This window comes from Acomys russatus, chromosome 29, assembly GCF_903995435.1.
Source record: "Acomys russatus chromosome 29, mAcoRus1.1, whole genome shotgun sequence".
Lineage (NCBI taxonomy): Eukaryota > Metazoa > Chordata > Mammalia > Rodentia > Muridae > Acomys > Acomys russatus.
In genome coordinates, this window is record NC_067165.1 from 31,808,903 (window position 1) to 31,834,960 (window position 26,058).

At 52.7% G+C, this 26,058-nt stretch overlaps 1 protein-coding gene across 3 annotated transcripts in view; it reads right to left on the reverse strand.

Moving 5' to 3' along the window:
• Alpl (alkaline phosphatase, biomineralization associated) overlaps positions 1-26,058 on the reverse strand; it is a 53,099-nt gene that overhangs the window by 2,668 nt on the left and 24,373 nt on the right. For 2 of the 3 annotated variants that reach the window (XM_051171484.1, XM_051171483.1), the window contains exons 2-9: positions 15,606-15,759; positions 10,815-10,934; positions 10,152-10,267; positions 8,952-9,126; positions 8,468-8,643; positions 5,200-5,343; positions 3,244-3,313; positions 1,874-2,008 (exon numbers count right to left, since the gene is read on the reverse strand). In XM_051171484.1, coding sequence (XP_051027441.1) covers positions 1,874-2,008; positions 3,244-3,313; positions 5,200-5,343; positions 8,468-8,643; positions 8,952-9,126; positions 10,152-10,267; positions 10,815-10,934; positions 15,606-15,666 — 997 coding nt within the window. In that variant the 5' untranslated portion in view covers positions 15,667-15,759. Of the gene's footprint in view, positions 1-1,873; positions 2,009-3,243; positions 3,314-5,199; positions 5,344-8,467; positions 8,644-8,951; positions 9,127-10,151; positions 10,268-10,814; positions 10,935-15,605; positions 15,760-24,910; positions 24,934-26,058 lie in introns of those variants that run through there. The other variant, XM_051171485.1, reaches the window with a different exon arrangement.

Genomic DNA, 26,058 nt, shown 5'->3' on the forward strand with positions numbered 1-26,058 from the left:
GGCTGGTGGGTTGGCAGGGTGGGCAGGCTGGCCATCTCTTTGTTGTGGTTCTGGGAGCAGCTGGCCTGGCAGGCTGGCCTGGCCCTGTTCACAAAGACGACCACTCCCCGGGGGACCCATGTTCACCACCACTGGTTCCTGGCGCTTCCTCAGATCAGAGGCCTGCTTGGGGCCAGGCCGAGACCGCTGTGCTGGTGGGAACCCCAGGGCTTGGCAAGAAGGCAGCCTTAGCTGGGCTGGTGGCCACCGGCCTCTGGAGGGTGGAGGGACCTGAGTGAGCATGTGTCTATCGGGGACATGTGTGTGTGTGTGTGTGTGTGTGTGTGTGTGTGTGTGTGTGTGTGTGTCTCTGCATGGAATGAATGTATGTATGTCTCAGCAGGGCCATGCAAGGGACCACAGAGGCAAGGGCTGTAGAAATTCTAGAAGATTCTTGGAACTCTGTTGCTTCCCATTGTTGCTTTGGCTACTATGTAATTACAATGATAGCAATGGAAACACTGAGGGATAACGCTCCCCCTCTGCTCCCCCAGAGCTATGTCCTTGCTAGTTATGGGTGTGGGCATGGCTTCCCATGGGGGTGTGTGTGAAGACTGATGATACTATGTGTCTTTTCTCAATCACTTCCCACCTCTAGTTATTTAGTTTTAAAGCATTTTATTTTATTTATTTATTTTGAGACAAGATTTCTCTGTTGTAGCCTTCGCTGTCCTGAGACTCACTATGTAGGCTGGCCTCGAACTCAGATACACGCCTGCACTACTGCTTGAACTAAAGGTGTGAACAACCACCACAGCCTGGCTTAATTTTATTCCCTTTCCCCCCCTCCCCCCCCCTGTGTGTGTGTGTGTGTGTGTGTGTGTGTGTGTGTGTGTGTACACAGAGGGTGCCTGTGAAGGCCAGAAAAGGGTATTGGATCCTCTAAATTGGATTTTTGGCCAGAAATTTATGCCCAGCGTTTTCCCAATTTGTAATCAGCCTTCTGTGCCCAAATTATTCTCATGACGTTTATTGCAGACTCCTGTGTCTGTGCTGCACCCCCTGGAGCTGGAATCACAGGTCGCAAGCTCTCTGATGTGGGTGCTGGGAACTGAACTTGGGTTTTCTACAAGAGCTGGGTTTGAACTGCTGAGCCGTCTTACCAGCCCCTCCATCTTCTTTTTTTTTTTTTTTTTTTTTTTTTTTTTTTTGAGACAGAGTCTCTCACTGAACCTGAAGGTTATGGATTCAGCTAGGCAGGCTCACTGTTGAGCCTCAGGGACCCAGCTGTGTCCACTCCCTTCAGTGCTGGACCACAGGCAAGCGTCACCACGCCCGACTTTTCACAAGGGTCCTGGGATCTGAACTCAGGCCCTCGCGCTTGTGTGGCAGGCATCTTACTAGCTGAGTCATCATCCCCCGCAGTCCTATGTCCTTGCTTTGCTTCCATGCTTCTATGTGCGATGGAGCTAAGCCACCAGTCTAGGACAGGGGACAATTTTTGGCCCCGTTTTACAAAAAAATGCTTAGCAAAGGCCCCACGGTGAGGACAAGAACCCAAGTGTCACCTCCCTGGCCTCCTCAGACTGCCACAGAGCAGGTGGAACTGTTTCTGCATAGGTGACGCTTAGAGACTGGATGGCCCTCCACAGGCAGAGCTTGGAGAAAGGCTCCTCCAAGGAAGACGACTTCTCCTCTGCCAGGAAGCCCACTCAGACCGGGCTGGTAGACAGGCAGTCTCCGTCTCTTCTGAACTCCCATTGTCTTTGCTGGAACTTTCCACCACACCCTCTCTTCACCTCCAAACTGGCAATTCTCTTTGAAAGTTGTACCATCCATCCCACTGCCTAACCCATGTCACATTTCCAGAAGGTCCACCTTCATCAGGCCCTACCTTCCACCAGCAGGAAGAAGCCTTTGGGGTTCTTCATCAGGATCCTGAGGGCCACTTCCACCATCTCGGAGAGCGAAGGGTCAGTTAGGTTGTTCCTATTCAACTCATACTGCATGTCCCCCGGCTCAAAGAGACCTGTGGACGCAAGCAGGGACGTGGGTGCCGAGAGCCCTGAGCCTACTGGGAGGGCCCCCAGGAACTCGGTCAGAGTGTCACAGGGGATACAAAACTCCCTACATTCAACTTGGAGTAAATATGGGGAGGCTCCATGGATCCAGAACTAGGCTTATAGTTTTCATTATTCTCAGAGACCACTTCACCAAGGGCACAGGGTCTAGAGCTCACCTCACCAGGGGCACGGGGGCTACAGCCCACCTCACCAGGGGCACGGGGCCTACAGCCCACCTCACCAGGGGCACGGGGGCTACAGCCCACCTCACCAGGGGCACGGGGGCTACAGCTCACCTCACCAGGGGCACGGGGGCTACAGCTCACCTCACCAGGGGCACGGGGGCTACAGCTCACCTCACCAGGGGCACGGGGGCTACAGCTCACCTCACCAGGGGCACGGGGGCTACAGCCCACCTCACCAGGGGCACGGGGCTACAGCCCACCTCACCAGGGGCGGGGGGGGGCGCGGAGGTGACAGCACAACTCTCAGAGGAGCAGAGGTTCCGAGGGGCCCAACAAACTTGCTGTTTTCAGCAGGTGAAAGGACAGCTTGTGCGACTCAAACCTAAGAGGAGGCAGCACCACGTCCCCGAGGCAGTGGACTCTGGACTGGGCTCAGTATGGGCAACATAAGCACGTGTATATTTACAGGTGAGTCCGAGGGCACAGTGGCCTGTGCGGTGACGCAGCAGAAACTTAGGGGTCAATGTCCTCGGCTCACTCCCATACGAGAGCCATCCCTCACCCTGTCACCATGCCGTGGCCAAACATCGGCTCCAGGGAGCCCAGTATACTCTCTATGCCACGCCACCTAGCAAGCAGGAGCTGATCTCCAAGATGGTGCGAGCCACCAGCCTCCTGTTGCTCAGCCCCTGTGGTAAGCCACCAGCCTCCTGCTGGTAAGCTGGCCTCTGTGCCCATCAGCCTCTGTTCCCTGCTTCCTCTGCTGGGCCCTACTCTCTAGGGAACAGGGGTTACCCCCAAGGACTGGCAGAGGCTGCCTGGCTGGTTTTGCCCTGGCTGTGACATGTACCCTCCCCTCTCTCATCGTTAAGACTTTTTTTTTTCATGCCAACTGGGGTTCATCTTCCTGCACAGCTTAACTCCACAAACCAAACCTTCTTTCCTCCTCTGCACCCTGGAAGGCCCTGCAACTTGGGGCTGCCTCCTATAGGCCCAGCCATGGGTTCCCTACTTACCTAAGAGGTAGTCCACCTTGGAAGGGTCAAGGGCCAGCAGATCAGTGCGGTTCCAGACATAATGGGAGTGCTGGGGAATGCGGGGGGGGGGGGGGGGAGATGAGAAGGGCTGTGTCAGCATAGGCTGGGAAATCTGGGGATGGCCTTGGGTGGCCTCAGAGTCAGGGTGGTTACATTCCCCTGCCCTGAGCACCTACCATCTCTGTGCTCAAGAAATGACAGCTATATAGAGATTATCATGTACTGGGGACTGACTGGATCAAGGAGGGCTTCCTGATGGAGAGGACACCTTTGGCGGGGTCCTGAAGGTAAAACAGGAACTGATCCAACCAGAATCAGGATGGTTTCCCACGACAGGGTCACAGGGCAAACTTGAGAGGAGTGTAGGTCACAGCGACCTGAATACCCACTGAAGGGAATGAGTGGTGTTTGGGGGCCTCTGGACAGCCAGGTGGGGTGAAGTCCACTGGCTGTACCTTGGAAGTCCCATCCAGGAGGGGAGATAAAGGAGGCACTGCCTCTCCAGGAGGACAAAAACACAGAATGAGCTTCTGCCTGGGTTATCCGAGGCTGGGCCCAGCACTGCAAGGATTTTGCTGTGTGTCTTTAAGAAAGCTTGCTTGCCTTCTCTGGGCAGTGGCCTTAGGAATAGCTTTTTTTGTTTGTTTGTTTGTTTTGTTTTTGTTTTTTGAGACAGGGTTTCTCTGTGTAGCCTTGGCTGTCCTAGACTCTTCTGTAGACCAGGCTGGCCTCGAACTCACAGCGATCCGCCTGCCTCTGCCTCCCGAGTCTGGGATTAAAGGCGTGTGCCACCATGCCAGGCTCAGGAGTGGTTTTTTCAATCCTCTAGGTTGCTCTGGGGTAGGAAGAAGAGGGACGCAGGAATGGAGCTCGGGTCCCCAGAGCCCTGCTGTGTCAGGTGCATCTGTTTTCTCTCATCCAACGTTTGCATCACTTTACAGATGAGGACGCCGGAGCACACACACACAGCATGGTTATTGAGAACCACTTTTAGGCCCTTCTATGTATGCCCAGAATCTGGGCCCCAAGAGCGACCCTACCAGGCAGGGCTCACGGCCATAGCAGAGGCCCCCCTCTCTACGCCAGGAGTCTATACAGAGTCCCAGGGCAAGAAGGATGGCCTGCTGGCTCTGACCATGGAAGCTGGGGCAAGGAGGCGGGTGTCTCTGGTTTGTCTGTCCAAGCTGGCCCAAGAGGCGAAAGAGAACAGTGTGGCTCACTCCCACACCCCCTACCCAGCCATGGGGCTGTCCCTAGCCTTGCTCCAACCTCACTCTTGACTCAGCCACATCTCACCAAGCCTCCCCAGGGACCGACCGCCATGGAACCCTGAGAAACCCAACCCAAGAGTGACATCAAAGTGGCTGCCAGGATGCTCCCCACTGTCTTCAGCCCTGACCACAGTCATTTCCAGACCCAGCTGCCCAGCTGGCCTGCAGTGGCAGATTTAAAGGGCCAGAGGCCTCTCAGAGGAACCAGAGCCTGGCCTAACCTTGCTCTAGCCTCCCTCTCAGCCCACCCATGCCCTGGCCCAGGGGATGTCCTTTGAGGGCTTTACACCTCCCCCTCAGCCAGCACACTTCTGCTCGGCTGTGTTCTCTTGTCGTCTGCCCAGTGTTGCCTGGCCGTGCCCTCCTACTTTGCAGGCTTCCTCCGTACCCCCTCTAGATGCCTCCAGGCCCTGACCTCCTGCCATCCAAGTGCACGCCATTCCCTGTGTTAGGTGCCCAGCCTGCCTGGGGGTCCATCCAAGTGACTCCCTGACCCTGGCACCATCCCCCTTGGTGCCCTCCCTACAGGGAGCATGCATGTCAGCCCCTGGTCTGTAAAAGGTAGAGCAAACAAAACCCTCACTTGGAGAGGACGGTCGATACATGCTTGGGAGTCCCATGGCCCAAGGTCCCACAGCTCATCCCACCTGCAGCCATCGGCTACCTTGTGCCTGGGTTTGAAGCTCTTCCAAATGCTGATGAGATCTAGGCCGTCCAGCCTTGTGCCCCTGGCTTTTTCATCCAGCTCGTATTCCACGTCAGTTCTGTTCTTCGGGTACATGTACTTCCGGCCACCACCCATGATCACCTGAGGGACACAGGAGCCGGTGACACCCAGAGCTCTAAGTTGTCCAGAAGCCACAGGGGTCCCGGCTTGGAAAGCAGATGCCAGCTTCGGTGTAGGTGTGAACTCTTGCCCAGCCAGGTAAAGAGTGGGCCAGGGTTCTTTCAGCCTCTATTTGCTCACATTGGAGAGATGAAATCGCTGGCCTAGCAGAACCGTGGTTTTGGGGTTTCTGGGTGGAACATTAGTGCTCCCAAATGCTTACCATCCATAGCTTAACACACACCCCTTCCCCCCCCCCCCCCTTTTTAACTGTACAACAGACCCTGAGGCAGTAAGGCAGAGTAAGTCACTCAACCTCCTACCCTAGCTGCAAGGGAAGCAGCCAGCATTTTCTTACTGTAGACTGGAGCACAGAGATGTGGTATCTTGGCCCTCAAGTACACAGTGGTGTGTGGCACAGATAGATTCCAACCCAGAACCCACCGTTTCTCTACCAGAAGCCCCCAAGGGCTCTGCTATATTACACGGAAGCCCCATCCTCCGGGAGTTGCTTCGTCCACATTGAGTGGCCTTAGCCAGGGAGGTCTCGGGGCAGCCCAGCTGGGAACCAGCCCGCTGCCTGGGCAAACACAGGCCGCCTCACGTCCATGGAGTCACCGCCAGGCTAATTTTATCCACTGTGGCTGGCATGCGCGGGCGGGCGGACGGACGCGGGGTTGTTTGTTTTCCTAGGGAATCCATGTTTGAAGTCCTAACTATTTTTAAAGCAGGAGCCAAGAACATAACAGCCACAGCCCATGGTGACCACCATACCGTGTCCTCCTGTCACCATGGGCACCAGCCCAAGCTGCTGCCCCTGGCTGACACCTGAGATCTACTGTCTGCAGATGGGGCCAAGTTCTACTCTGGTCTAGTCTATTACCCATGGCAAAACTAGGGTTCTATGGCGTGCAGAGAGAGCTGGGTGTCTGGGCTGGCAGTGGGCGTGGGGAAGGGACCTAGGGACAGCCATGAGCACCCAGGAAGACCAAGGACACTTAAGTAAAGACCCGACTCTACTGCTTGTTAATCAAGGGCCTATTTCTTTGATCTTGCAGGGCCTCAGTGTCCTAGTCTATGAAATGGGAGTGACTGTCCGGAAAAGGATGGCAGGTCATCTAGTGTTGCTGGTGTATCCTATAATCGAAGACGCCCCTACAGAAGAGAGCAGTGGAGGTGGACAGATTCGCTCCCAAGGAAGCTACGGTCTTAACCCCCACCGTGTGGAGAGACGCTTGGGTAGTTCAGACCGGGCCTGGGAGAAAAGGACTCCAGGTTGCTGGCTCCTTCTCCTGTTTCCCACAGAACCTGACCCCTCGGCATTTTTGGGGTGGAACTGAAGCCCCCAATCTTCCTTCTGGGAGCGCGTGGTTCCCAGCCCAGCGGCGACTTCACACGGGCTCATTAAAGTGCCAAATAACAGACTTGATGTTTGCCTTTGGGGTTTGGGGTTTCTCTCTCTCTCTCTCCTCTCTCTCTCTCTCTCTCTCTCTCTCTCTCTCTCTCTCTCTCTCTCTCTCCTCTCTCTCTCTCTCTCTCCTCTCCATATTTATTTTCAGAGTGGACACCAGGATTTTTATTTCACGGATGTCTGGGGGGCTTTTGGGGTGGTAGTGACAGAGGGCAAATGGAACTGGAAGAGGAGAGTGGGGACGCAGAGGGTTTTAGGACTTTCTCTTTCACTCCTTGGCTCACACCCTCACGGCTCCAGGAGGCCCCAGCTTTCTTCACTGTCCCCCAAAGCATCTTTCCCCAAAGTGCCTCTCCCTGCCTCAGCCACTCTTGCCCAAGTTGGCTAAAGAGTTACAGTAATTACCCCTGTGCAGTGGGACCAGTGTTCTCACACATGATCTCATCCTGGCCTCCCCGCAGCCTGGGAGCGGGCATGTGGGGCACCCTGGTGGGAAATGGGAGGAGAAGGCAGGTGGAAATAAAGCCAGGCAGCTGGCTGTGTCCCAGGTGGCTCTTTTCCTAAGAGGAGTCAACAGGACCACTGGTCCTGAAGGCAGCCTTCACCTGCCAGGGGGCATGAGATACTGCAGGAGGGCAGAGAGAGTTGGGACCCGAATTCCAGGGCTTCTCTGAGCCTTACTCGGCCCATATTTCAGGCTCAGAGGATCTAAGCCATGGCCAACCCCCAGAAATTCTCTCCAAGAGCTGAGGCCTGCATGTTAGAACCTGCTTGGTTGTGGAAACATGTGTGTCAAGGGTGAGTGGCTTGTATGTAGGGGCTGCCACTTGAACAACACTCACAGGGACCAGGCTCGGTGCCAAACGCACCTGGGATTTTCTTACTTAGGTCTCGCAGTGAGCTGTTGGAACAGGTCCAGTTGGCAGAAGGGTTGTACAAGGGGAGGCTAAGAGAGGTTAACAGCCCAAAGCCACACAGCTAGCAACAAGCAAATCAAGGGTGGGAAAAGGCATGGTCAGCTCTGTGTGCAGGCATGTGCCACTCTGTGCAAGTGTGACTATGTCACTATGTAGGGCAGGTCATCTCTTGAGACCACACTGTGAAGGCGTGGTGGCACAAGCCTTTAATCCCAGCACTCGGGTGGCAGAGGCAGGAGGATCTCTGTAAGTTCGAGACCAGTCTGGTCTACAAGGTGAGTCAGGACAGCCAAGACAAGACTACACAGAAAAACCTTGTCTCAAAAACAAACAAACAAACAAACAAACAAAACCCAACCCCCCCAAAACAAAACAAACAAAACAAAAAGCACAACACAACAAAACAAAACAAAAAGACCACATTGTGAGTGTGTCATTGCATAGTGTGTGTGTGTGTGTGTGTGTGTGTGTGTGTAAGGTGTCAGTGCATACTCTGGTAGTGGTGGGGTGTAGCATCAGGCTCCAGCTTATTGGATAATTCCCAGGCACTCAGTTCTTCGGGTGTGGCAGCCACATGAGGGTTCACCTTAAAGCCCCGCCACAGAGAAACCTTACAGTGGATACCTGTCCCAACCACAAATCCCCTAATGAGTTGGGAGCTCTCCCAGGAATGAGGGAAACCCAGGCCTTTCCCAGGCCATCTTGGGTCTGAGGCACCCACCCCAGCACCTCGCTATCCCTCCACCCTGTCGCATCCATGCCTGACCATCCCACTCACATCAATATCCCTGATGTTATGCATTAGCTGATAGGCGATGTCCTTGCAGCCTTGGTTCAGAGCCTCTGGGGGCATCTCGTTATCTGAGTACCAGTCCCGATCAGCCGAGTGTGCATAGGCTGCACTGGGTGTGGCGTGGTTTACCCGTGTAGTGGTCACGATGCCCACCGACTTCCCTGAAGTGTGGAACAGGAGAGGTTAGCACCCTTGTAGATAAGGGAGTCTCTGTGGACTTCTACCTCCCGCTCCCTGCCATAGACTGTCTCTCTCTCCCATCAATCAGTTTCTCTAGTTGCCCAGGCCTCAGTTCCTCTCGTTTGCATGAAGGCAGGTACAGCTGAACACTTTTCCTGTACCCGAGGTGGGTGGGCTGGCATCCGCTCCTCCATCCCTGACTCTGCAGAGCCGGCTTCTGCCCAGCCGTGTATGGACAGAAGGGCTAAGACCCAGACAGTCACAGAACTCTGCCTGTGACGGGGCTCACCGGCATCCTTGGCCCAGCGCAGGATGGAGGTGACCTCATTCCCCTGAGTGGTGTTGCACTGCGTGCGCTCTGTGGCTGCGCTCACTCCCACAGTGCCCTCATTGGCCTTCACACCACACAAGTAGGCAGTGGCGGTGCCTGCGCTGTCTGGGACCTGAGCGTTGGTGTTGTATGTCTGCGGGGGGAGGGGGGGGGAGGAGAGGGGGAGAGAGCGAGAGTCAGCCAGGGGGATTGGGAACCCACCATGGCCACCCCGTCTCCATTTCCATCAGGGGAACAGGATGTGAGGGACACCGCTGCCCACTGAGGTCCCCCCAGAACCACAAGGTCACCTGACTGAGCTGCCTGCTTTCCATGCCCTGGCAGAATTCAAGGTCTCTCTGAGCAGGGGGGGTGGGGGGGGAGGGGGACGGGACGGACGGGACGGACTCTGGAGCCAGCAAGGGGTGGGGAGCTGGCAGAGGAAGAACGTATGTCCCTGAGGGGAAGAGATCCTGGGAGGGGAGGGTGGGTCTGAGAGTCCAACCTGGCTTCTCTGCTGCCTCCGCAAATGGTCACCACTATGTCCATACTGCCCAGGTAGATCCTATAGGCAGGCCTACTTCCCTGGCCCCCATGAGCCTGAGAGCTTGCTAGAGGTCTAGAAACTACACCCCCACTCTTCCCCTAGAAGAAGCTGGGGATGGAGAGGGGGCTGATGAAGTGCTTGCTATATAAGCTGCCCCCAAACCAGCCCCCCCAAACCCTCCGCCACCCCAGTAACCACAGCTACTCACAGCGTGCAGGCTGTTGGATAATTCACAGCCCTAATCTAACCGGAGAGGTGTGAACTAGCCTGACTCTACAGAAAACACAAGAGCAGGCACAATCTATCAATGGCGCGGGGGTCAAGACAGTGGCTGCTGTCAGGGAAGGAAGGGACAAGACACAGCTCAGGGGACAGCAGGTCCATGTTCAGTTGTAACATCTAGGCGCAGTCACACAGACACCAACCGCTTTGGGAAGATGTACGCTGTACCACATACACTTTTTTTCTGGGTATGCTACACACACAAGAGGTTCTAGATGAATGAACTAAAAGCCTCAAAAGCCTTGGGAACCACTGCCTTTCTCTTGGTTTCACAGTGGGACCCTGGGACCCAGGAGGTCTGATGGCCTCACAGTCCAGCGGGTAGAGAGCAGACGTAGGATGGGGCTTACCTTGGAGAGGGCCACAAAGGGGAACTTGTCCATCTCCAGCCGCGTTTCTTCCCCTGTGTTGTGGTGTAGCTGACCCTTAAGGATGCGGGCAGCAGTCACTGTGGAGACCCCCATCCCTGTGGGGGACAAAGAGCTCAGACTCTCTCACATCTTTTAATGAGCTTTCCCAGGCACCTAGAACTCTCTAGTTCAGTCCAAGACAGGCAAGGGCAGTAGGTAGCAGACAGAAGGGCATGCATTTTCATGGGATGGTTCCCCTATCCTTTTCACACTCGCAGAGGTGACAGGTAGGTTCCCTTCTCCTAATCTATCCCTTAGAGCCCTCTTCCACACAGTCCTTTCACTGGTTACCAGGAATCATACTTTCAAGCTATCCAATGCCTCAACTCCGATGTCCCCAAATTCAATGCCATTCAGAGCCATTGTTCCCAGCCCCTCCATTCCCAGGGCCACTGTCCCCAGCCCCTCCATTCCCAGAGCCACTGTCCCCAGCCCCTCCATTCCCAGGGCCACTGGTCCCAGCCCCTCCATTCCCAGGACCACTGGTCCCAGCCCCTCCATTCCCAGAGCCACTGTCCCCAGCCTCTCCATTCCCAGGGCCACTGTCCCCAGCCCCTCCATTCCCAGGGCCACTGTCCCCACCCCCTCCATTCCTAGTGTTACCATCTCCTAGGAACATGATGACATTCTTGGCCACGTTGGTATTGAGCTTTTGGAGTTTCAGGGCATTTTTCAAGGTCTCTTGGGCTTGTTGACGCCAATAATTCGGGTCTTTCTCTTTCTCTGTAGAGAGAGGCAGTTATTTAGCAAAGTGGGGAATAGCCTCCTACCCCAGAATTACAGACACCCCAGTCGCTCGTGCAGGGGTGCTGAGATGATCTCAACATGGAAAAGAGAGTGAAGGGTTGTGATCAGGTTCCAGGAAACCCCTGTAAACACTCCTGAGGACAATGGCATCTTCACAAAATGAAAAAACAAAACAAACAAGCAAACAAACAAAAACCCAAAGACCAGAGACACCAAGTGACTGTCCCAAAGACACAAAGCATGAACAGACTTTGGCAGAGTTAGATTTCCCTGCCAAGCCCACACTTGCCTTTCACCAGCAGTGAGCAGGAGCAGCCATGCCAGCAGGCAGTAGGGAAATATTTAACCTCTTCCAGAAATCCCTAGAAGTACCAGCCATCAATGATAAACTCTGCCTGGCTTGTTCATTACAGGATGGGTGTGTGGGCCACTTCCGGTGAGAGCCTGAAGGCCGGGAGCTGGGAAGCAAGCCTCGCCCTTGGTTGAATGCATCACACAAGGCACTCCTGTTGGGGTACCTGGAAAGGCAGGGCTGAGGCTCCATCCACACCCCTCACTCTCTAGCACTCACTACTGCCCTCAGGCCAGCATCTTAAGAGTTTGGGGATAAGATAAGAACTGGAATCCCTCCTTTTCCTTCCTCCGTCTTCCCTTCTCTGTCTCCATCTCCTGTAGTAACTAATCCATAGCCTTGGTACCCTGGGCAAATTACGTCCCCGAGCCTCAGTTTCCTCACCTGTCAAATGGATTAGCTGTACTTCTGACTCGGGATCTTTTTGAGGACTACACTAAATGTGGAAGTGACCAGGTTCATAGAGAGGGCCCAAAGATGCCCTTTCACCTTTTCCTATGCCTGTTTTCCAAGGAGATCACATGAGGCAGAGGCAGAAGCCGGAAGTGAAGGGTCCAGTGGCACAGAGGATGTCTGTGGTTTGGAGATACGGTCACATGTTCCAGCCTCTTCAGGTCTACACTTGCCTCTCAGGATAACACACTGAGACGCCTCTCTGTCCTGGCACATGCATGGGTCCCAGCCTCGTGCCAAGAGTTCCACAAACACAAGCATCTTCTGTGGCTTCTCAGCCACCTCAAGGAAGGGTCATCACTTCCTCCCAGCAGGAAGGGAAGAGCGCAAAAATGAGGAGCCGAGGAAGAGCTGGGGATATTCAAATCACCAAGCAGTGGCCACAACAGACAACTTAGAGGTGTGTGTGTGGGGGGGGGGGGTGACCATACTCCATCTGAAGCCTTGGGCCCACCTCCAGGCCTCCAGCCCTCTTCTTCTAGAAGTGTCTGCTGGGACCCCCCAGTTTCAGACCTCGCAGGAGAGTGCCCCTCCCCACCAGGGGAAGCTGGAGGTCTGGGCCTTGCTGTCCAGGCCTGGCTATCGGATGAGTGCTTTGCTCTCATTTCTGGCCTGAGTGAATGGAAAACAAAGCTGGTGATGGAGGTAGTAAGATTTTGACAGATACGCTTAGTATATTTTTAGACAGAGTCACTGGGACCTGGAGCTCACTTGATTTCGCTGTGCTAGCCAGCAAACCCCAGGAATTCTCTCAACTCCCACAGCCCCGAGATTACAAGAATATGCCTCTGCAACTAGCTTGCTCACAAACCCAGATGCTTACCCCATGTCCCCAGCCCTCAGGTCAGTGGCTTAAATCACTGGTTCTGCAAACCTGGCTGATGCCAGTCTTCTACCCTGCCCCCATCACCACCACCACCACGCACACAGCAGAACACCCTGGGTCACAGAGCCTCTGCAGTCACTTGAGCGCCACTTGGGGGTTGAAGAACTTCATCCCAATCTGACCACATGCCCATTACCCCCCAGCAGTCAGACAGACACGGGGCCTGACTGACGCCAGTCTGTCCCATGTCATGATCTTTCTCAATACCAGCTCTGCCACCATTCTTAACTGGTCTTTGTTTGATTGGGAATCTGATGAAGATTCTGGGGCCTGTTTCTAAGAAGGCCTGAGTCAGTATCAAACCCACCTCCTTACTAGAGGTGGAGGAGTGAGTATTAAGCAATAACGGTTTGAATGACTGAATACCTAGAGACCATTGTTTCTGGGGACAACGGGCAGGGACCCATGCTTAGGATGTGATGTCATGTCCTAAGGTGCTAATTAGTACTTACTGCATGAGGCCACTCCTATGGGGTCCAGAACACACTGAGTGGTGCCTGGGAATGCTCCCCCCACCCCCACCCCAATCTAGGTGGTAGCTTCACAAACACAAATATGTATGTGTGTGTGTGTGTGTGTATGAAAACCCATCATTGAAGACATCTAAGATTGTGTTCTTTACTGTGAGTTATAATTAATTGTAAAAAGCAGACAGTGTAACAACACATCGCTCTCCTTAGAGAATGGCTGGCACGGGGCAGGTGAGATGGCTCAGTGGGCAGAGGCTCTTGCTGACAAGCCAGCTGATCAGAGTTTGATGTCTGGGACCCATTAAGAAGAAGGAGAGAACTGACTCATACAGGCTGTTCGCTGATCTCCCCATGAGAACACACAAATGCACGCATGCGTATGCATGCGCATGTGCATACACACACACACATACACACACACACACTGTAGTTAAACTTTATTTTAAATGTCTAGAAAGAGAAATAAAAATTGAGATGTTGAATATTTGTAGATTTTTTAAAATGTGTTGCCTTTTTAAAAAGTATACATTTTTTTGTTTGTGTTTTGTTTTTGTTTTTTGTATGGACGTGTGTCTGGGCACCATGTGTGTGTCTAATGCCCACAGAGGCCAGAAGGGGCTGTTGGATCCCCTGAGATTATGAGCTGTTGTGTAGGTCCCATGTAGCTGCTGGGAGCCAAGCTTGGGTCCTCTGGAAGAACAGCTGGTACTCTTAAGCACTGAGCCACCCCCCTGCCCCATCCGGTCCTCTGGTCGCTTGGTTTTGTTTCTCTCTTCCTTTTCTGTCGCTAGCTCATCTCTCACATCCAGGTTGATGGTGAGTGCTGAGAATCAGGGACCCTGTCCAGGTGAACCTGAACTCCCATGGATGGGCCTCACTGGACCCCAGAGAAGATGTTGGCTTGGGAACCCCACTACCGTTGGAGCAAACACTCTGTGCCCCCATATCTCCTCGGCTAAAATGAGAGAATCCCTAAGAGAGGGGGAAGCAACATTCTCGGTGCCCCCTACTTCTGTCAGATACTGAGTCAGTCCCTGCAACCCCTCAATGGCTCCAAAGAGGAGGTGCATTACCTTCATCGGACAGGTGGGGAAACTGAGGCTCACGGAGGGAAAGGCAGGGCTTTCAGCCATATGATGGATGGGGCTAAGGAGGGCTCCCCTCGCTGACTCCAGCTGCAGGAAAGATGAGCTGAGGAGATGGCTCAGGGCTAAAGTGTTTGCTGTGCAAGCAAGAAGACCTGAGTTCAAGTCCTCGATATGGCCCCTGTAGCCCAGTGTTGGGGAATCAAGACAGGTGGATCATGGGCCTCGCTGACCAGTCAGTGTAGTTTTAAAATGTGACCTCCAGAGTCAGTGAGAGACCTCACCTCAGAAATAAGGTAGAGAGCTAGCTGGTGGAGAAGTGACTCAGGGGTTAGCAGCACTGGCTGCTCTTCTGGAGGACCTCAGTTCTCGGAGGAGCCACTCACCTAAGTGGCTCACACCTGTCTGGATCTCCAGCCCCAGGGGATCCAATGCCTTCTCTTTTCAGACCACCATGGTCACTGCATGCACGTGGCACACAGCCATGCATGCAGGAGAGAAAGGACATGCCACAAAAGAGAAACAACTAAGGCCCAGCATGGTGATGCATGCCTGTAATCCCAGTACTTGGGAGACAGAGGCAGGCAGATCTCTGTGAGTTCAAGGCCAGCCTGGTTTACAAAGGGAGTCCAGGAGAGCCAGGGCTTGTTACACAGAGAAACCTTGTCTTGAAAAACAAAAACAAAACAAAACAAAAGATAAATAACTTAAAGCAGCCCCTAATGTCAACAAGGAAGAGAAGAGTGAACATTCCCAGAAGCACTCGAAAGAGAAGTCAAGGCAGAAGGATAAACAGGGGTAACTGCAGAAGAACTCCGGGGGTGCCAGGGCAGACACAGATCCAGTGGAAGCTGATGTGACCAATGTGGTTTTGGAGCAAGAGACGGAAGAGGGGGGCGGGGAGAGACAGTGTGCATTTGAGCCAGAGATCTGAATTTAGACCATAAAACACTAATACAAGAACTCATCTAGAATAGTGGATCACCTGAGACATGGAAAGGGTTAAACACAATAACACATCATAGAAACGCTTCCATGGGCAAAACAAAGGAATTCCCAGAAAAACCTGGATAAGTAGTTAGGAGTGTGCACTGCTCTTGTCGAAGACCAGAGCTGGGCTCCCAGGACCCTTTTTAACTCCAGCTCCAGGAGATCTGGTATACTCTATAGCCTCCACAGGCACCTGCAGGCACGCACGCACGCACGCACGCACGCACACTGGCACGCACTTATCTTTTCCGACTGAAGACGAGTTTGGAAGCAAGCTAAGGGGTCTTGCTTTAAGCATTTGGCTCCCAGCTCTTAAATACTTTGGATGAGTCCATGACCTGGACCCCAGACCACACTCTCATCCAACCCTGCCTACCCCTTCCTTCCACCTGAGTCTGGAAGTCCTCTTACCTGGCACAAAAGAGTTGGTAAGGCATGTGCCGATGGCCAGTACTAAGAATGGTGAGATCATGGCGTACCACGAAATCTGTTCCTCTCTGGAGCCCAGATGGGTGGGTGGGAAGAGGTGGGCTGGCAGTGTCAGCCGTTAATTGACGTGCCGATCCTAGAAATTAGAAAAGAAGGGAAAAGGTATGCGGGTGCAGCCCCAGAACGGTTTCTTCATTCCTGCCTTTGTTCATTGAATCACTCAGCAAGAGCTTGTTGAATACCAAAAAGCCATCGTTGGGCCACCACTCTGAGAACAAAACCACACGGACAGTTGTGTAAGTATAAATGAGTCTGCAATGCTAAAAGAAATCACCCCCACCTCCTGGGTGCCCAACCTGCCCTGATGGCAGGTTTCTCACGCTGCACTTCCCACAGGGGTCGGAGCTGGGGTCTCCCGGACGGCCCAGGCCAGAGTCTCTGCCTGTCAATCTGCAAGCTCTCAGGCGATGCTCTGGCTACAGCTGGCTCCTGGGCCACACCTCAGGAAGTAAAAGCCCACAGCCTTCTGCCTCCCCATGTGCCTTACACGGCAAGGATAAAACAGCCCGAGTTTCTTCACAAGGATATTTATACACCGACATTTGCTCCATTCTATTGGAGAACTTACCAAGTCCTTGGTTTTTGGTAATCAATATATAAGCAAAAAAAAGCATCTGTGTAGCCCAGACTGGCTGAGGATGACCTCGAACTCCTGATCCTCCTGTCTATGTCCTCCAAGTGCTGGGGTTACAGGGGTGTGCCTCAGCAGCTGACTTGCTTTGATTTTTAAAAATCTGCATTTTTCCCATATTACTCCCCCCCTCCCTTTTTTGTCAGTGCTGGGACAAAACTCAGAGCCCCAGCCAAGTTGCTGGGGCTAGTTGCTGAGTTAGAACTCAGATTCTCCGGTCTGAGTTTGCATTTGTTTCCCTAATGACTAATGCACTGAGCATCTCCCCACAGGCTCCTCGGCCCATGTGTACACCTTCTGCGCTGGCATAGTTATTGAGATAGTCTGCCTTGGAGCTGGGGAGACAGCTTAGCAAGTAAAAGCATTTGCCAAACAAGCCTCAGGTCATGAGTTTGATGCCCGGAACAAACGGTAACAAAAGTTGTCCCCTGGAACTATGGAGGTGGCTCAGAGGGTAAAGGCACTTGCCTCAAGCCTGATGACATCAAGAACATAACCTACAAGGTGGAAGGAAAGAACTGGCCCTTGATTAGGGATAGAAACAACAACAACAATAGTAAATTCGAGGCATACCCTGCATCTGCCCCACAAGCCCACCCCACCCCCCAAGGATGAAACCCAGGGTTTCAGGCAAGCCTCCTACAGCTGAGCCCTCCCTAAAATTTTAAAAGAAAACATTTTTTTTTTAAAGGACGAATTTTTTATTTTTATTTTTAAGGACTGAAGGAAACACAGCAAACATTAATTGGTGGTTTGCTCTGGGTGGCAAGACTAGGTATGATTATTTCCTCTTAAAAATTATTTTCCAAGTTGCCTAAAATGGAGTGTGCATGAGTGACCTGAGCATGTTTTTTAACTGTGGTCATGTTGTTGCGATCCCACGAGACAGCTTCACTGGCTGCTAGCTCCAGGATGTCCAACTGTCTGGATCTGGATATTATGGGGAGAGGTGTGATTTTTTTTTTTTTTTTTTTTTTTTTTTTAACTCTCAAGAGTTTTGTTAGACATGTTACCATGTCAGCACAAGCCAGGATGCGATTACCCCATTTGTTGTGGGAAACAGAAATGGCAGAAATTCTACAGTGAGAAAGGACAGATAAGCTACCAATCTACCACCCGAATAAGGAACTTAAAGGTAAGGCTCTGCTGTAGGACGGGAGGGGAGAGGAGGGGAGAGGGGAGAGGAAACACCCTCCATCTAGTGCCTAACTGCATTTAACCCCGAGGTCAATTTCAGGTGATAGCTAAACAACCTCTTGTCTCCAACTTCCTATCACCTCATCTACTTGGCATGCTGTTTTCAAAATAACTCTTCCCTAGGCTGGGTGTGGTAGCGCAGCACACCTTTGATCTTGGCTCTTAGCAGAGGCAGGCAGATCTCTGTGAGTTCAAGGCCAGCCTGGTTTACAAAGTGAGTTCAGGACAGCCAGGGCTCTGTCATACAGAAAAATCCAGTCTTGGGGAAAAAAACCAAAAAACCCAAAACAAACAACCCTCCCCCTCTTTTCTGGTCCATCGGGTAACACTACACTGGCACTCTCTACTCCACTGGTTCTCAACCTCCCTGAGTTTGCGACCCTTTAATACATTTCCTCATTTTGTGATGAACCCCAACCATAAAATTCTTTTTGTTGCTATTTCATAACTTTAATTTTGCTACTGTTATGACTCTTAATGTAAACATCTGATCTGCAGGATTTCTGATATGTGATCGATCCCCAAAGAGGTTGAGACCCACAGGTTGAGAACCAATGGTCTAAAGTTTCACCTCACTTAGGAGGGACTGAGATGGCCATTTGCTGGGAATGTCACTGGGTGCAACTTTGGGCTCCAGGCATCACCCACCACAGCTGAGCACCACATGGCTGCCATGGGGGCTCCTTTTTACTCCATGCCAGGCTTGTTACCTGTGTCCACTCCAGCATGCGCTGTTGAGAACTCATGATTAGCAGCGCCTCACGTGCCTCTCCCAATGTGAGGCCAAAGCAGGAAAACCAGAACCATGGGCACACATTGACACCAATGGCACAACCATGCAGGCTGCAGCACCCCTTAGGCGGCCCCCTCCCCCATTCCTCTGTTTTTGGTACTAGGTACAGAGACAGTGGAATAAGACGGCACAACTGTGTGGGAGGGGAGCCTGAAGGGGACCCTTGGGAACTTCTGAGGCACAGGCACCTAGTACTGATAAGGTATTAGGTCTGCCTGAGGGCTGGGCTTGAAAATCAAACCATCTCTTACTTTACGGTATGGAACTTCAGTGCATGTGTGTCACCATCTCTAAGGTCATTGTCTCCTGTGACAGAGGAGAAGGGCACAGCTTTGAAAGGAGACATGATTAGCCTGTGCTCGTGAACAAGCAGATGGCAGAGCTGAACCTTGCCCACGGGGCTTCTGGGATTCCAGAAATAGCGGCAAGATTACTGTGGTAAGCCCAACCCCTCTATTTCCTCAAGTGTAAAGAATAGAGTCCTCTTAGGCTGCCATGATTGTAGAGACCGGCCTCACCACCCAAGCTTGCATGGCCTCTTTGTAATCAGGCAGTCCGCACCGCTAAGCCCGGTTGTCCCTGATCTGTCCCCTAGCACCACGTGGCCAGCACTGTATGAAACCAATTGATTCAGCTGGTGAGGTGGCTGAGCAGATGGAGACACTTGCAGCCACACCTGATGACCTGAGTTAGAGACCTGGAACCCACATGCTGGGAGAGGGACTCCTGCAAGCTGTCCTCCGACCTCACATAGGCACTGTGGCACATGCGTACGACACGCTGTCCTGCACACAAAGTCAATATAAATAGGTTTAAGTTAGTATAGGGTCTGGAGATATGGCTCACCGGCCAGGAGCACTGGCTGCTGTTGCAGAGGACCTGAGGTTCCATTCCCAGCACCCACATGGCAGCACACAGCCATCTGTGACTCTAGCTCCAGGGGCGTTGATGCCCTCTTCTGGGCTCTGAGGGAACCAGACACACGTGTGACGCACAGACATACATCAGACAAAGCACTCTTACACATAAAATAAGAGCTCAATATTTATCAAGAAAACTAACAGGGCAGTTGTGGCACACGCCTTTAATCCCGGCACTTGGAAGGCAGAGGCAGGCGGATCTCTGAGTTTGAGGCCAGCCTGGTCTACAGAATAAGTTCCAGGACAGCCAGGGCTACATAGAGAAACCCTGTCTTGAAAAAACAAAAAGGAAAAAGAAAGAAAGAAAGGAGGAAGGAAATAAAAACAGCCAGCCAGCCATTGATCAGTGTGGGGAGAGTAGCCATCCTCACAGTGCAGTCCCCATCAGGAACTCAGGGCCTCTCTCCGTTCTTCCAGTGCTTTGACTGCTCCGCAGATAGAATTTAGGTTTTGTGACACGAACACCTCTCATGGCAGGGGAGTTACTGTACGTGCCTCTGTTTCTTTAATGCTATTATAAAATACCTGGGGGGTTTGTTTGTTTGTTTGTTTGTTTGTTTTTAATGTTTTGACCTTATATGCTGAACTCACATTTTAAGAATTTTGTGTGTACGTGTGGGGATTCCTTGGCATTTTCTATGTAGACAGGCATGTAATTTACCAAGAGCTTAAAGGCTAGCAAGCTGGTTCTGTGGGTAAGGGTACTTGCCACCAAGCCTGACAACCTGAGTTTGATCCAGGGGAACCATAGGATGGAAGGAGAGAACTGATACCTGAAAGGTTCCTCTGACACACACACACAGAGACAGACAGACACACACACACACATACAGACAGACAGACACACACACACAGACAGATACACACACATACAGATAGACAGACACACAGAGAGAGAGACAGAGAGAGAGAGAGAGAGAGAGAGAGAGAGAGAGAGAGAGAGAGAGAGAGAGGGAGAGAGGGAGAAATGTATTTTTTAAAGTAAAAAAGTTTTACTTTTCCCTTTCTAGTCATGTGACTTCTTCCACTGCCTCCCCCCCACCTTTGCTTTATCACACTGGTCGGTAGTTGTAGTGTGAGGTGGAACAGAAGGAAGAAAATTAAAGGTTTCTTCTCTGTTTCTGATCTTAGGGTTTTCACCTTTCAAGTCACCTTAGGGAATTCATCTTTCAACACCAAGGTGGCATTTGCAAGTGTGAGGTGGAGTAGATTTTGTGGGGACAAGTCAGGGATTTGGATTTGACATGGTGGGTTTGAAGTGTCATTGGGATGAACAGACAGTCAGATGTGAGACTGGCAGGCCTTGGCTAGAGGCATAAATTTGGGGATCAAAGGGGTGTTAGCGACTCTTACAACCTTGATGAGATCATCTAGGAGAGGGAATGGGACGCAGAAGCGTCGTGATGACATCCCGCAGGCTGAGGAGAACTGGGGGTTTTCTTTCTTTTCTCCTTCCTTTTTTCTTCCCTCCCTCTCTCCTTCCTTCCTTCATTTTTTTCTTCCTGTCCTCCTTCACTCTTTCCCTCCCTCCTTCCTTTCTTCCTTGCTTCTACATAGAACCCCAAGGCCTCACATGGGGCTAGGCAACTGCTCTGGTCCCTAAAATGCACTCTAAGTGGCCCCCCAAAGAATTTCTTTCACTTGGTAAAATGATGAAAGCCTTATGCCAAAACCTTACCGACACCATTAGGGAGAAACACGGTGAGTTCCCTAACACGGGCTTATTACCTGGCTGGGAAACAGATCTGTGTGGCACTAGGAGGTGGTGGTGGTGGTAGTGGGGACCCGGGAAATCCTTCAGCCTCCTGCCTCCGCTCAGACTCCTCCCTTTTCTCACCCCAGAGGCTTTAGGCAGTTCAGGGTGAGGCAATCTGCTGGGCCCAGTCTGGGGGAGCCCTGGCTTCCTACCACCCATTAGTTGGAGAGGATACTGGCCCATAGTCCCCTCCCACAGCCTAGCCTAGCTCCTTTGCCAGGCTTCCAGCTACGTGATCTGATTATTTAGGACAAGAACGCAATGGTTTTCTGGCCGCTCTGGCTCTGAGTGAGTGAGGAGCTACTTGGCAGAATGGAGGAGAGGCTGAGAGGCTGGGCCCGGACCCTGACAAGGGCATTCTGAGGCAGTGGATCGAGTCTGACAGAACGCCAGTCTCTCTGGTGTCAATAGAGCCAGGACAGTCTGAAAGACAGGGGGGGCTGAAGACGCCCCATTACCAGGTACTCTGCCATGCCCACCTGTGAACTCGCACGGCCTCCCAGCCACAGTTACTCCTGCCCTCACATCACAGTTCAGAGAGCTGAGCTGGGGGGTCCAGCTAGCTGGCAACCACATACACACACCCAGGCTGACTCATTCATCTCCTTCTCCAGAGAGGGGATCAGTCTCTCCTGGCCTCAGTTTCCCCACCAGGGAGAGGAGAGAGAGTAGTGCCCATCCTTTTTCTGTCCCACATGAACAGTCATTTGGGATAGGGCATTTAGCAGGGGTTGGGGTCTCCTACCTGAGCGGCCTGGCCAGACGACAGGTGAAGAAACACAGCAGGCCGAGGGTCAGCATGAACAGGAGGAGGCTACCAACTGCCGTGACCACCATGTCCAGAGTGGGCGACAAGAGAGCCATGTTGGGAGCGCAGAGAGCCTTTAGATGCGGCTGTCACACACACTTGCTGGCTCTAAAGCCTGGGGTCAGCGGCTGTGCCCTGGCCATACCCCTGAGTTTAATCCCCTGGGATTAGGCAGGATGAAATGAAACCCACAAAGTTCCCCTCCCCCACTCCAGTCCTAGGAGACGTTGTGGGGAGGGCTACCTGCCGCTGTTTATTCAGTTTCGGCCATTCACTCCTCACCCCAGAACACTTGCTGAGCACCTGCTGTATACCTAACTCTCTTATAGGTTCTACAGAAATTACGGACCAGCCAGTCTTGACAACGCACCTACCATGCGGCAGGCACTTTGTGAGATAAAAGCTAAGAAGGGCCAGGGGTGTGGCTCACTCGGTGGAGTGCCTATCTAGAATGCAGAAATCCCCATCCACATCACAGGCATGATAGGGTTCCAATGTCAGCCAGGCCTGGTGGCACACACCTTTAAGCCCAGGACTCAGGGAGGCAGAGGCAGGCAGATCTCTGTAAGTTCGAGGTCAGCCTGGTCTAAAAAGTGAGTCCAGGACAGCCAAGGCTACACAGAGAAACTCTGTCTCAAAACAAACAAAACAAAAGGAAAAGGAAAAAGTTTGATTGTCGTTCCAGTACTTGGGGTGTCGGCAGAAAGGTCAGGAGTTCAAAGTCATCTTTGGCTACTGTTAATTGTCAAGAGACTCTAGAGTCACCTAGGAGACTGCAGTGCCTTTTGAATGCACCCATGGGGGATTATCATGATTAAACTGAACTTGAAGGATCTGGGGACACCATTCCCAGGCTAGGATTCTGGACTGGGTAAGATGGCAAAAGAATGGAGCAGCGGTGTGCATTCTTCTCGGTGTCTCCTGCCTGTAGGTTCGATGCAGCTGGCTGCTTCAGGCTCCTGGTGCCATCACTTTCCCAACACGACAGGCTGTGTGCCTGGAACTGTGTTTCTCTGTGTAGCCCTGGCTGGCCTCAAACCCAGAGATCTGCCTGTCTCTGCCTCCAGAGTGCTAGGATTAAAGGCGTGCACCACAGCCGCTGCCCCGGCCGCCGCCCCTCATCCCCACCACTGGGCAACACTTCCTTTATTAAATTGCTTTTGTCAGGATATTTTATTGAAGCAATGGCAAAAGAAGCTAAGTCAGCTACACAGTGAAGCAGCCTGGGCTACATAAGACCCTGTCTCAGAAAACCAAAAATTAGAAAATTAATAATCAATAAAGCTCAGAAAGAAAGGCAGCCCTGATGGGGGCCTGACAGCAGCCATTGCCCACGTTTCCCCCGTTCACAAGCCAGAGAGATGTCTACAAGTCCAGAATAAAGTACCTACTGTGTGCCCAACACCACGAGAACCAAATACCGGCATCTCCATTTGCAGATGAGGAAACAGGGTCAGTGGTAGGGATGGGGTTTGAACCCAAAGCCACCAGCCTCAGAACTTGATCAGCAACAGGCTGGCAGTCACCTGAGAATCCACGAAGGCTGGAGGAGGTAGGAGCTAATGTTTACTGGAGGGACTGACTGCCTATCCCCCACCTAGCCTCTCCTGCATCCTTACTAGCAACATGGCGCTGATGGTCCCACTTCACAGACTGAGAAATGGAGGCTCTGAGTCTCTCGGTCCCCACATGCACGGGTGCACGCGCGCGCACACAAAATGCACAAATTAAAATGGGATGAAAATTGAGAAGACTCACAGTGGCCCTCAGGCCGCAACTGCCTGCCTGTACTGTTGGGGATTCTGAGCATTCAATGGACAGAGTTGAAGAGACACTGGGGAAGATGGGGTTTCTGGAGGGATGCTGTGCCCAAGTTGAAAAAGGATAGATACGGTGACACACATCTGTAGCCCCATCATTCGGAAGGCTAGTGACTCGATGTCCTCCTCCCCACCCCCCAGCTAGCCACCTTCCAGGAAGAATAGAGATGCAGCTGGAGTCAGGTCCCTGTCAGCTCTCCCTGATGAGGCTGGGGAAGGTGTGGCAGGGACAGGGGCTCACAGCAGCCACTGTGCCATGAGGCCCTGCTGAAGGCCAGCTTTAGCTGCAGCGCCTAGGCGGAGACCTGGGACCTGTCTCTCTCCCAAGCCCGATGTCTCTGATAGTCCCTTCTGGCCAGGGCATTATTCATTCACAGATGGGAGTAATTTAGGGCCGCCTTAAAGGAGTTTAGGAAGGGACACGCACTAGTAAGAGTGGGCTGTGGGTAGATCCAAAAGGAACTTCCACAGCGGGGGTTGGGTGGGTGGTGGGGGTGACAGCCAGACACTGGAGGGACAGAGCAAGCTCCGGGTCTTTAGCTGCTGACATCCCTTCTCAGCAGGAAACAGACACAGGAGGACAAAGTCGAGGGACAATATTGAGTCTGTAGGCCTCGTAGGGAACACTAGCCATCTGGGACACCTCATCCTTAGCACAGCTGTACACTGCCTTCCCTGTTCTGGAAAGTTCTCTGAAGTCCACCCAAGGACTCTATTTGTCCCCTTTCCACTTTCCCCTCAGCTCTGCCTGCCAGCACCCCCTCATCCCAGGCCCAGCCAGGCATCACCTCCTAACATGGCACGAGTTTCTCTGCCCTTGGGCAGTCTGCGGCTGGAGAAGTCAGTGCAGCAGCCAGGAGGCCGAGAAGGCCTGCCAGGCCAACTGTGGGTGTTGGAAGAGGCAGCCTGGCAGCCCAAGGGCAACACTGGGCGAGGCTGCAGGGGTGAACCTTGTCTCTGCGCCTCAAGTTGGATAACCTTGGGTGAGAAATCTCACCCCTCCTGTGCCCTGCAACTCCCTTGTGGAGTTAAGAGAGACTTGGAGCTGCCCTATAAAGATTTTGTCCATTTAACCAGCGGCAAAGGCTCAACTTGAACTTGGAACAGGCAGTTGTGAAGGGTTGTGGGGCAGTAGCAGCTAATGCAGGGCATTGGGCAGAGAGAATGGATAGACAGAGAAGAGCTGGGTGACACATGCTCAAATATACCTCGCACACACGTGTCGCACACACGTGTCACACACACACACACACACACACACACACACACACACACACACAGCCTGCCCACTTGCCTGCTCACCTGAGGTTGAAATGGCCTTTCCTCCTGCACAATGCTCAAAGCAAAATTCAGCATCTAGATCGAGAAAGTCACAGGCCCTGTCCCCTGGCCTGTCTGTCTCATTCACACTGGGAAGACACAACTTCCAGGCAGCATGAGGCGCTTTCCCGTCTAAGAGGACAGACTATTATGGGTAACCTCAGAGGGAAGGTCACCGGGAAGCCTGGCAAGTGTAGCTAGGCCAGGGAAGCAGCCAGGAAGTTCAGAAGCTAAGAGGCAGGATGCGCAGAATTTCAGTCAGGGACAGTGGCCAAGCCGACAGCAGGTGTCTGATGACAAAGAGGTCTGGAGTGGCCCCAAAGGAGTCAAAGCAGGACCTGGCTGTGCCTTCACTCACCATTGTCACCAGCCCTATTTCATAAGTGAGGGGTGGGCTGCCTAGAGCTGGAATCAGAAGGTGCAGGGCTCACTCACCAGGACACCAGATAACCGGGACAACCCATGGGCTGCAGCCTAAGGCAAAGGGTCACAGTGTGAGGAGGGACAGGCAGACCACGAGGGAGATGGAAGGCCCAGGGCACCACTTTATGGATACACATCCTGCCCTGTGGGCCTGGAAACTGAGAGGGGAACAGATTGAAGGTGACACACCAGCCATGCATTCCTGAGGTGTGCCTCGGGCCCCTGCTTCTTCCCGTACCATACCCAGAGCACCCACCCCAAGTGGCAGACATGGCAGTCCCATCTTAACATCAAAAGCCGAAAGGCACAGAAGGCGGTCCATGACCTTCCAGAGTCACACGGCACATTGGTGGGTCTTCTTCCCACTGGAGGTGATGATTAGAGGTGAGGGCGGTCTGCCAGGCTCGACGTAGATGCCAATGTTTTGAAATGGCACATTAATCATTAAGCACATCAACTGAGGCGAACACATCAAACACAGCTTCCGCGCCCTGCCCTGGCTAGCCCCGAGAGCGCTGTGTAGACAGAGCGTGATGGTGCATGTCTTTCATGTAGGAACTTGGAGGCAGAGGCTATCCTGATCTACATAACAAGTCTCAGGCTGGCCAGGCTTACTTTTACTTCTACTAACTCATTTAATCCTACAGTAACCTGCAAGACAAACAGTAAAGTTCCCCCATTCTACAGATGGGAAAACAAGAGCGCAC